This window comes from Gymnogyps californianus, chromosome 2, assembly GCF_018139145.2.
Source record: "Gymnogyps californianus isolate 813 chromosome 2, ASM1813914v2, whole genome shotgun sequence".
In the NCBI taxonomy this organism is placed as follows: domain Eukaryota; kingdom Metazoa; phylum Chordata; class Aves; order Accipitriformes; family Cathartidae; genus Gymnogyps; species Gymnogyps californianus.
The window spans coordinates 43,711,123-43,723,751 of record NC_059472.1 but is presented as its reverse complement, the minus strand read 5'-3'; the positions used below and the strand labels follow the sequence as shown (position 1 = coordinate 43,723,751).

The 12,629-nt window shown below is 36.3% G+C and overlaps 1 protein-coding gene across 3 annotated transcripts in view; it reads right to left on the bottom strand.

Annotated features, from left to right (window-relative positions):
- The window catches only part of RB1CC1 (RB1 inducible coiled-coil 1), an 80,102-nt gene that overhangs the window by 58,299 nt on the left and 9,174 nt on the right, over positions 1-12,629 (bottom strand). For 2 of the 3 annotated variants that reach the window (XM_050892888.1, XM_050892890.1), the window contains exons 2-5: positions 8,746-8,864; positions 6,597-6,724; positions 3,948-4,074; positions 3,513-3,683 (exon numbers count right to left, since the gene is read on the bottom strand). In XM_050892888.1, coding sequence (XP_050748845.1) covers positions 3,513-3,683; positions 3,948-4,074; positions 6,597-6,667 — 369 coding nt within the window. In that variant the 5' untranslated portion in view covers positions 6,668-6,724; positions 8,746-8,864. Of the gene's footprint in view, positions 1-3,512; positions 3,684-3,947; positions 4,075-6,596; positions 6,725-8,745; positions 8,865-12,310; positions 12,324-12,629 lie in introns of those variants that run through there. The other variant, XM_050892889.1, reaches the window with a different exon arrangement.

The following is a 12,629-nucleotide window of genomic DNA, read 5'->3' as shown; positions in this document are numbered from 1 at the left end:
GTATGGATCAGAAAGAGTGAATCAGAAACGTCTGTCCACTTTTCTCCACAGTACAAATAAGGTTCAAAATAAGATAAGGTAAAAAAAACCACCTTTCATACAGTTCTACAGCATAGTTGCCAAGTAGTGTACAGTTCCAGTCACAGATGCTGAAAAACTTAATTAAATTCAACAGTTTTCAGGCAGGCTTAAAATGAGGGAGAAACAAGACAGAAATAAAAGTATTCACACTCCGAAATATTCATAATCTTCCACACGAGTTTGCCTATTACTAAAGTAGATGTAGGGCATGAGGTACAAGAGATAACCAAGAGCTCTTGCACAATAAGTTAGCAGCCATCTTCTAAGCAATTTTCACTATTTCATATGTTGTTTACAATTTCGTATCGTTTGATTTTAAAATCATACCGTATATCCTCTGGGCAGAAGAGATACCAAATTAAATAGAAACTGGTAGCTATCAAATATTCTCCCCTACTTTTACATAGTTATACATCACTGTTTCTTATTGTTGACAAGAATAGGTAAGACTTTCTATCATGAGCAATGACTTAGATTGTAACTTCTATTTTCCTAATACAAAACATTTTTATTGTGTATTAGTACATGTATTAGTAGTAAATATTAATTAAATTTAATTAATTAAATTACCCTAAATAATTACAACAGGCAAAAACTCTCCATCAAGTACTGCCACTCTGCTTTGCTGGTAAAGCAGGTTACTGTCTCTCAAATCAATAAAAAGACAAAGCTTGGATCATTATAAGGCAGATTTTTCGTGCCCATTTTGCAGGAAGTCTCCCATGCAGTACTCTCAGTGTGGCTTTGGACGCACCAATCTCACAATGCCAGAGGTTCAGAGCTTTTCTAGCTGTCCCCAGATCTTAATCAATTTTGAGAAGGATTAATATCTCATGTTCCCTCTTCCTCCCAGCCAAGAGGCTTATGGTGAACCTTGAAGAAGATTAAGGTTCTACCCACATTCCCAGTCCTTCAGTTTCTTCTGAATTACTGCTCAATATGTTTCAAGCAGGCATCATGAAAAACTGCTTTAGTACAATACTGCGATACTCCTTTATACAGTTTTCACACCTTGGTACGTCTAAAGTCATTATAGCCTCTTTACTAATTTTCCACCATACATGATGGTTTTGTCATTCCCCTGACCTCCCAAAGAAGTACCCAATGCATTTTCACAGCCTAACACAGAGCCCATGGTTTTGAAAGATATAAAATCTTGGATAAAATTAACTGTGGGTGTAAAGGTGTATCAGATTTAAGAATATTACTACCTATTTAATCTTTAAATAAATTTCTAAGTTTTTCACAAAAGATTCTACTATCACTGTAGCCCTTTTACAAGCAGGGAAGAACTGGAAGAAGTGGGGAACAGAATCTTTTTCAAGATAAATCTGCAGGCTAAACATAAAATCTCCATTCTACTTAGATCCATGTTTAAAGACCTTTAAATACTAAATTCCTCCCCCCATCTTTTAATAATATTAATAGGTGCCATCAAGTATGGAAAGATTTATTTTCTTCTTGCAAATCAGCTCAGGATCACTCTGTCTAGATAAACTTTTCAGTCTCTAGCTAAGTATTACAGCTCCAGTTGGCCAATAAAAGCTATACCCCATGCAGAGACTTTTAAGAATATTTCTGAAATATGGGCTTCCCTTACAGAAGACTTGCCACCAGAATGAGCCAGTAAAGATCTAAATAATTAATTTAAAGAAGAAACACTGCAATAAACTTGCTTGCTCTGCATATTAATACATCCTTCAGAATCAAGGGGGAAGAGAAGGTAGCACTAACAATTATTTTCAAGTCTAAGTAGGAGTATTTTTAATAAAACTCCTGGAATATAAAAAGCTTACTCCAGACGAATTAAATCTGTTCTATCAGTGTACACTAACTTCACCAGACCAAAACCAAAATTAAGAATCTTCAAGACAACAAAATCAGGGATGGGATGAAGAAAGAAGATAAAATAACAACAGTGAGAAATGTGAGACTGGGTACCACCACCTTTCACTTCCCTTACCTTAAGTAAAGCACAAACATGAAGACCGTAGTAATTACTACAGCCTCCCTTTCATATCAAATCAATGTTAAGCATTTAACAGGTATCAGTCTTGCTGACTTTTATAACATCGTCTTAACAGCTCACAAAAAATGGTTTTAAAGCACTTTCAGTTTCAGCTGCTAAAACCAGAATCCTCACACTCATCAAGGAGCACAAATGAAAACCTCCCACTCCTAGCTGAATTCACGTCGATATCCATTCTTCTCCGTATGACAGTCATATGATTCACAGATCCCTAATAACTCAAGGTCCTATTTACTAAGTCAGCAGTAACTGTCAACAGGTGGTGGAGAGAGGAGGAGAGTCTACTGGACTCAGTCCTTGCCTTAAACCAGACAGTATGTCAAGGTCAGATTATTCAGGCTAACTTTCCCCCCCCCGACAGGTCAGGAGGCCAAGGGGGAAAACAAAAAAAACCCCGTACTGTATGCAAGACTTAACACCTTTCTCTGAATTCAGCTGTACTGTATTAAAAACCAGCCACTTCAAGTGCTAAATATTCTTTTGGACTGCATTAAAGTTGTCACTGAAACTAAGAAACTTTATTACCAAGTCAACATGCTAAAAACTTATATTACTATTAATTTTGTGCTAAGTGCTACACATAACTATTCCCCCACTCCCAGCTGTTGGAAGTTTAAATAATCTTTAGAGACATGAAAAATATTTAATGCATTTAAATGTAAAATTTGAGAAGGAAAATGAGGGCAGTATTTCCTAACATGAAGAAAAGCAATCAGTCCAGCTACTGAAGGCACTGTGTCACTCTTGAACACGCAGCTGTTTCTACTGCATGCACACTTGGGATCTTACTGACCATGTTGCAGGGAACTAGTTCCCCCTATCAAAATAATACAGAAGTAATCAAATTGGAATTCTGACAAGTTTGCTTTCTATGCAAGTAAGAGCCAGCACTCAATAATAAAAGATGTGAATTGTAGGAAAAGGAAGCTCAGTTTTATTAATTCCTCACCAGTTGTTTAGACATATAAGATGAAACAGAAGCTTGGCAAGGTGCTTTTAAAAATTATACTGCTAATTTACTTCAGAAACGTTGTTAACCCAAGTAGAAACTTTTCTGTTTTCAGGTTGACGCAGACTGAAGACACTGAAAATAAGGCAGAGCATTAAGGCATGGGTCCAAAGCAACCAGATTGCTTTTATTTTGCAAATGCTGTAAACATACACATCCATAAAGGTGTATTACAATATGCTTTTGAAAGAAGCTTTGAACATGCTGAAGAAGCAAGCACGTTTCAATACCTACCTTTAAACTTCGAGACAAAGGCTCTGAAGAATACATCATTGCTAATATGCCATTCTTATTTACTTTTGAACAAACTATTTCATAATTTATATCAAGCTTCCCCTCTGACATACAAAAAGGTTTTCCTTTGGTGTGCAAGTACAGTAAGAATTTACTTACCACAGCAAGTTGTGTCCGTGATGCTACTGTATGAAACACTGCAGGCATCATGAGAGATTCTTCTACTTTCAATTCCATCTCATTCTCTGCTGAAAACGTGGTTTTGGGGATAGCTGGTGGACGTTCACACAAGATCATTTCTTTGTTGAATAAAAAAATTGGGTTGGTATCCTACACTCAAAAAGAAAATGAAACCAAACACTGAGTAAAGGCAACATACTGTTCAATCACCAATTATTTCATCATGTGGGTAACGTGTCTTAAGAACATGTTAAAATCTACATGTATAAGCTGAATACATAAACATCTGTTTCTCAAAGCAAAGAAATCCAGCAAACAGTATACTACAGAAAAATACTTTAAAATCCCGTAATAAAACATCTTTTTCTTCCCCTATAAATGACAGTTTAGATGAAGAATGCAGTATGCACTTACTGTTCCAGCACTGTAACTACACACTCTTCTGTCTGGTGCCATACACTCCCCTCCATTGACAACCAGTACTTGGTGCTGAATGGCAATCTTATACTTTGTTTGAATTGCATGTTTCAGATCAGCCACACTGGGGAAAAAAAAAGGGAAGAGAAGACAACACTATCAGCATAATTGTGTCTCTAATTGTACATATTCCTGTAATAGAGACAGGCGACTTGTCTGTGTCAAAGCAGAACTTTTTTCAAAGAACTATTACTTTTTATTCTGCACACTGATGTATTTCTAAGTTTTGTAAGTGCTGTAATGTGTTGCATTCTGGATATCCAGCTAATAAGCTATCAGCTAAAAGAAGATAGCCTCTGCATTACTGGTAAGTCATCAGCAATCTTTTTCAAAGAAGATCTGATAGCATGCTGAAATTCTGGATTAAGTCACATCAAGCATTTAGAATAATAACTGTAAAAGTCATATTATGTTCTTTGAATATATACTACATGAACAAACAGCTGACTTACTGAAACCCGAGAAGATGACAAGAGTATTCACACTCCATTATGCATAACGTAAGCACAATTTCATCTAATCAACTCTGATTTACTGTACATGCAGTGCACTATAGCACTTAATAACAGGAAATTAAACAATCCATATATATGCAACAAATTCATACAAACATTACACACACTGTTAATGCAGAAACAGATGATCAATAAACCATCCCTGTTTTTGTTCACCATCCTCATACCTTTAATTCTGGGTGATGACATCTTCACGTTAATGCTTATTTTAGACAGTTTTAGACTTTATCTTAAAGACAGACAAACAGCAAACTAAACAAGAATTTACTAATATGATACAGTAACTGACCCAAACTATAACACACTGGGGTAGTACCTGTGCAAAGGTATTAAAAAGCTTCAGAGTATCAAGTGAATAATCAACTTAAGCATCAATGGTTTTGATATAACTGGCAGGAAGTATAACAATGTTACTGGCTATATGGTACTTGAAAAATAAAAGTTCAGTTATCTAAAATAACCATGATTCAATATGACATCATGAATTCACTACAAACATCTCATGAGCACAAGCTTGTGCTCGCTAACTGCATTACAGTAAGCATTCACCTACCATCTCCATGGTCTTTGGGAAGATAGCTTGGCTTGTCCATGTACAAGGACATAGGCGAAGAACTCAAAAAAGTTAGTCTTGCTAGAAAGAGCAAGTCTACATATACAGATATACAGAATAAGAAGTTAAACTGTTCAATTGAATAGTCTTGGATTTTGTGTGGTTCAGCCATTGGAAAGCTTCTTTCTCAAAGAACTATCCAACTGAGCAAAAAGTCGGCCCACACCAGACTATTAGGTGCCTGGTCTGGCAGTTCAGATGCTGTACCCCACTCACCATGATTAAGGAACAGAATGTCTCAATGTACCAGATAGCATACAGGGGTGCTGACACATCTGCAAGTGACCCAGTAGAACCAGAATGGCTCAAATGAAACACACTTTCATGCTCAATAATACCCTAAGTGTCAGTGGGCTTTGCAGAAGAGCATACAAAAAACAACCAGTGTACACAGTCTTATGGCCCTTCCATCCCAAACAAGTTTCAAAATCCAAATTCACTTGTTGAGTCATGAAAATTCCGAACAGGAATTGAGGAGAAAGGAAACAATGCATTTGAGCACAAAATCCATGGTAGAAGTCTGTCAAGCACAATTACTTCCAACTCATTCATCACTGATAGAATATGAAGACAACAGGTAAGCTTGGCTTTTGTGAGCTCCCAGGTGTATGGGCTGTCATGATACTATACATGATTTACTTGTTAGATCAGTCCCACATGAGAACAAGGAAAAAAGATACAATACATCCAGTATATCTAGACCTCTCTAAAAGCATCTTTACATTTGCAAGATGCTTTTAATGTGCAGTGAAAAAAAATACAAATAGCAAAGCTGTTGGGACTTAACTGCGATTCTGTAACGCTGCTCAGGTTTCAGGCAGTTGGGCATTCACAAGTTCATGCTTTACATGTAAAATACTGTAAAACATTTTGGAGCCTTATAACATAGGACAGAGCCAACTTTTACCCATCCTGGACATGAGACAAGAACCTATACGCCAGTTCTTTAGCATCCAATCTAAAAATATTACAGAGCGCACATTATCTTCAGGATGAGTATATACTGACAGGAGAAAGCAATCTGCAGAATTTCTTCTATGACATCAGTCAGTAAAAAATAAACCTTTTACAGAGGACTCCTAAATAAAAACACCATCCAATAAAAGGTCACAAAAGATCAGAAGTCATTCTGACAGTTTTTCCAAAAAGCACCAAACGTAACACCAGACTCAGCTAAGAGCAGGTCATGCCCTGTCACTGCCCCAGAAAGTAAACAACCTCTCCACTCTTTCATGGGACCTCAAACACACACAATCACCTGCAAGGCACTGAAAATGCTAATCAAAAAAACCCACCCAAAATTCACTCAAATACATGAAAACCTAGAAGATAACTACACGGACATACTGAAAAACAACTGAGTATCATCTCTCTAGAACGCAGTATACAAAAAGTATATATACTTTTTTTTTTTTTAATTTAAAACCCAAACAATACACAATTAATTTACTTTCTTACTTTTGTACAGCAAGTTCCGTATCAAAGGTAAGGGTAGTTCCAGTGTTGACCAGAAATACATATAACTTCATGATGATTTCTTTAGGTCTCTGAAGTTTATAACTTCCACTGCTAAAATCATTTAGAAACTGAAAAAAATTCAAGTGTTAGTTTCACATACAAGTTACGAAAGACACGTACATGCTTTTGAAAAAATACTTTTAGATAGATAGTGGGTGAATACATCAGCTCTCACATTCCACAGTTCTTTATCTCTTACTAAACATACAGATGCTCCTCTGACCAGAAACATGGGCAAGGTAAGCCTCCGCATATGCAGATGGTTAGGAGAACATATGAAAATATACATTACAGAGAATTAAAACAAAAAAAAAAAAAAAGAAAAAAAAAAAAGAAAAGATGACTTTTAGTTGCAGAGGCTACCATCTCAGATCATTACCTGGCTCTTCTCAATTATGAAATGCATTTTTAAAGCCACAGATACAGTTATTTCCAGACATCTTTTCTAGATTTTTACAAACAGCAGCATGATCTATGCTGTAAGTATTCATTCCTCAACTTACACCTACAAAGCCTATCTGCTCACTACTATCCCTATCCATAGTTTTTTCACTCAGGCATAAGGAAGCATTGGCAAAAAAATTAAAATAGCTAAGATTACGTAATTTTCTTTTTGTATCTCTCCATAATTAAGTAATAGTTTTAAACACTTTTCTCTGTTTTCAACACTAGCTAAATCTGTAGCTACTTTCTTCATCACTAATAGCAAATAGAGTAATCAAGAAAGAAATTGCAGTTCAATACATTGGAGGCATTTTCAGTCCTGTGCACTACGAGCATCTGGATGAGTGACTATAAGCACACATTTTTCCAGTGTACATAACAGATGAAAAACATTGAACTGCTTTGTAAAACACTGAGATTTAGTCTGAGATTTTATCACTGAAATACTCGCTACTTCTGAGCCTTTTTCTCTTCTCCTCCATAGGAGCTCAGAAGTTTATTAGTAGTTTCCTCCACACTAACAATGTTGCTGCAGAAGTACAACTAGCACTGCAGTCACTCATGACCTGAAATTTTTTTCATGGTGAAGGAGTTACGAAAAATTAAGCTGTAAAAGTTTTAGCCTCTAAGCAATATTCTCATATCATTATAAAAATGACTTTTTGGAATAAATTACTTCACAGGAAATATAAGAAGTCCCTCTTTCCCTGAAATATGAAAAGGACACACACACACAAGGTCTACATAGCTAATTGTATTATTCTAAAATGAGTCTGAATTTGCATTTATCTCTTTGCCTACAGAGAAAAATTGACAAACCATAGAGAAAAATAACAAAAACACCATTAAAATGGGGAGGAGGGAGGTTTTACCAGAATAGTAAATCCAGAAAGTCGAAAGAGCTTTCTTTCAAGAGAGTGGCTTTCCACACACTTTTCAAGCATTAATTATAGTACATAAACCATTCAAAACATGCATTTTCACAACAAGGCTTCAGAAACAGAACTATATCAAATAAAAAAGCCCCAGTTAAATAATTTGATCTGAATTGAGTTTTGTTATCCTTACATTTGAACTCTACTGTACTCAGCGGCACCAGTTCCAATTTATATTGGAAAAAGAAGAATATACTCTATAAACAAAGTTATTAGAAAAAAACTGCTGAACACCAAGAACAAGCTAGCAACAATTTATTACTAAATTCTTTGGCCTAGGTTTCAGAATTTATCAGTCTCATGCGTACAGAGAGAGACTTCTTTTCACAAAGGGTATATTGGCAACTGTGGTCCAGGTAGAATTAGAAACTAATGTTAAATAATGCAATGCTTAAAGCAAGCACCATGGAGCACCCACCAAAAAAAGCTCTTTTCCACCTAAGCAGAGTAAAAGGCTTGTACAATATCTAGTTTTCATATAAACATTACTTTCCAAGCTGAAGTGGTATTTAAGAGAGAATCTGTCCAGAGACCTCATGTACATAAAGTGAAATTTTAATCAAACATTTACCCCTCCGTACCTTAACACTAAAGCTATTTAAAACATAGAAAGAAAAAACATTATCAAGATCAAAAATATTTATGACAGCATCTGCCACGCATGCATCAGCAGTCTCAAACTTTTTAACTTCAAGTAAAGAAAGAATTACCTTCAGGCACTATACAAAGCTACCACCTTCTTCAAATTCAAGAGGAGAATAAATGCGCACATTTGCTTTACTTGATTTTTGGCAACAGAGTAGCATGGCTGTTCAAAGCCAGAGAAGATCTGCAAAGAAAAGATACAGAAAGCAATTACAGGTATTATTAAAATGTCAGGATTTTATGGTCATCATTGCATCTAACCCAGAAATCAGTGTATGTCAATGCCAGAAAAAATAATTATGTGGTAGTATTTTTTTTTAATTAACAATGCTATCCAGTTACAAGTCTGCTCAAAACTGCTACATACCTCAATATTTTTGCCCATAAGTTTGGTTCAAAATAACCATTAGTGATATTCTTCAGTACTTACAAGGAGGTAAATTTAGTTCACTAAAAAGAACTGCTTGTATTTCCACTAACTGAAAGTATTTTTCAGAACTAGTGCAGAATGCTGATATGATGATGCTAAGAGCAACAGAGAAAGTCATAACAAAATGCAATTTATCTAAGAAAATCCAGTGTAAAAAGGCACACATGCTACTGCTGTTGAATGAACAGTCTTATCCTGCAGCTGTATCCCAGATTCCTTCAGGAATCAGCATCACCTTCTTTACCTGAAACAAGGTAACCTTGTTTGTTAAGCCATTCACCTACTTTCAGAACATTTGTTAAGGTTTTTGTTTTGTTTTGTTTTTTTAAATAAACAGAAGATGTTACCATTCCCAGCTGCTTGTCACTGGCATCCTTGCCAGGGGCTTCCTCTCCCAGAACTGCTGTTTAAACTACAATGGAAACTACAACAATCAAAATGAGCCAGATCAGCAAAGGTGGTCTTTTTAGGCCACCCTAGTTCGTTTTAACTGTTGTCAGTGAAGTAGCAGTGCCAAAGGAGAAGGAGCCCTTGGCAAGGAAGGCAGTGATGAGCAGTTGGGCTCAGGGCAGTTAGGCAAGTGCACAATCAAACTCTGAACTGCAAGCAAACATTATTTCTATCATGTTAATGCCCTAGCAAGCTTTCTGAGAAGATGATCAGGCACTATAAAGGGTGATAATCCATTACTAAAAATAGGTTTGCTGAAGCCTGAAAACCATTAGAACGTGTAAATCATTTTACACAACTCATGCTACTAACGGTAAATCAAAAACACTTCATCCCAAATTTGAAAACTTTATATAGGAAAAAATTACACAACTATTACATGCCTTTTACATGCATGGAACAGATAGCACTTTGTTAGGCTGTTATTTGTGCTATTATCTTCCTCCCTCCTGTCCACTCCCTCTTTACTCCTATGCAAAATACACACATCACCTTGTCAGAAGCAAAGGTGCAATAAAAGGGAAAAAAGCAACATGTTTAAGTACCACCACTGGAAAATGCATAATTGAAGTGACCTCTTCCAGTTTAGCTATCAGTAGTCAGTAGCTGTACTTGAGCAAAATAAATTTATGAAAACTTGCTTTAGATCAAAGTAATGCACATTAACATGAATAACAAGAAACTACTGAAACACTTCTGCCACAAAGTAGGATCACAACACTGTAATCTCTATTCTTCTAATTCCTTTGTAACCATTAAGAACTCAAAAAACAAGTGTTGTTTCTTCCACTCAACATTTCAACAAACAATCCTGGGGGAAGAGAACTACACTTACACAGGCAGGACAAATTTGTATTCGGTTGATCTTTAAAGAAAAAAAAAAAAAAAAGTAGAATTCACCCAGTCCCAAGGTTCCCACAAATTTCAGTGAGTACTTGCAGGAACAGAGGAATCACGTGAAGGAAGGTTTCAGAGAATACGTGCCTTTAACACCAAGCTCTCCTGCAGATTCACCCCGGTGCACAACAAAGGCAGGCTGCAGCCCTCCCTTCAGCAGGAACTATGTCGAGTGCCTCACTCCAGCTGCCTGTTTTCACACCACTAGAAGAAACTGAATTTTGAGAGCTCTCCCCAGTCTTGCATCTCCGGGCAACATCTGGCTGAGTCTGGCCAATGAAGTCCAAGATTAGTTAAAGGGGGAGATGCATGAATACCGGTCACAGTTGCCTAAATCTCTTTTCTTTCAAAGGTCAGGTTACAGTAGACTATTATAAGCAAGGTCAGATACATATCACAAATGAGCCTTTAAGTTTGTTCCCAATATTCAAGAATATAATGATTCGGCAGTAACACAAATTTTTAACATAAGCTTGGAGTGAAAGTCAGGCACCATCAAGCTTCAACAGAATATATCCATAAACACATACATTTTATTCTTCTGTTTGTATTACCTCAACAGGCCATTAAGAGAATTTTAGGCTTTTTTAGCATTACACTGTTACGTAGTGTTGAAAGTTTCAAGCTTTTTAGTGTTACATTGCTGAAATTACTTTAATTCATTTTAACAGAGGTTGAACAATTACAAAATTTGACAACTACTGAAGACAGAGCTGCTAACTATGTAATCAGACAAACTGTAACAAAATGACTAATCCACCCAGATTATTTGTTTGAACTGTGTGACCTGCAGCACTAGATCCATGCTATCATATAAACTAGATCCTTCAAATTATGGGATGGAAGCTTGTACGATCAACAGCCATGAATTATCAGTAACACCATTAAAAAAATAGCTGAAAATTTGAAAAGGAAACTTCTGTAGCAGTTGCCAGGGCAGACAGAACATGGTAGACACGAACATAAGAAAGAATGAGATGACAAAAATGAAAGTAAGAATAGCACAAAGTAGAAAAAGCTTCCAGAATTAATTCAGAAGATGTATATTTTGTTACATTAGCTAACAAAACACCAAAACCAGTCATGAATACATTATGCTGGTTATAATATTTATTTCACTGCTCTACATTGTGTTTACATTGCAATGCAATTACTACATCTGCTTCACTTCATGAAAGTACTGTAAGCTTTTCCTACCCAATATAAACTCTTCAACAACCAAGTACTTTTGAAGCCTGTGTTGATCAATACTTTCAATGCATGTTGTTTAGAAGTTTTGAAATGTATCTTATTTAGTTCAGAACATGCTCATTGTTACATCTGCAAAAGGAAATGAATGTCTGTTTACAGACCTTTCCTTTCTGTAATTACAGTGCAGGTATCATGGGTTTCACAGCACTCCACAAATAATCCTATGGCTACATTAGCCATCCATTTCTGCCATCAAATGCAGAATCCCTGCTCAGTTCTGACTGTTCCATTGTTTCATGGTACAATTCTTTCCAACTTCACAAACTCAAACACTGAAATACGGCATTCAGGGCAGGACAAAGATAGAAATCAACATTTATGCTGTTTGGGTTTAAAGGGGCATTATCAACTTCAGAGTCATTAAGTTTCCTCTATGATATCCCAGTATTTAAGTTCATGCACATGTTTTTGACATCTTATTTCCCATGCCTCCTTTATAAACTGGATTACAAACTAAACTTAAGCAAATGAAGATATTAATACTTTTTTCTTTAACTCCCTGGAATTTAAACTGAACTATGCCGAAGTCATGGCTTTCCTTGAAACCCGGTGGTTTAAAATTCCATCTTCTACAACAGCAACACACCAGCAGTATAAGGTACCTTGCTTTTTGTGCCTGGGGAAGTACTGCTTCACATCTGTACAGTAAGTGCCATACTTATCAATGCTTCATCTCCCAGGTCATAGAGGGTCAAGAGGCCCAAACTCTTTCGCCCCTATGTATATCTCCAGGTTGGAAGGGGTTCAACTCTGAAAGCAGACAGACAGAACTAGCTTAACTACCTAAGCAAGGCAAGACTCTCACTGAGAAGTCTGCAGTTCCACATCGCTAATTATTAGACATTCACATAGCTCTGTATGAACATCATCTGTATGCTGGTAATAAAGGAAGTTTCTCTTCTGTTACTGCAGACCAGCTGA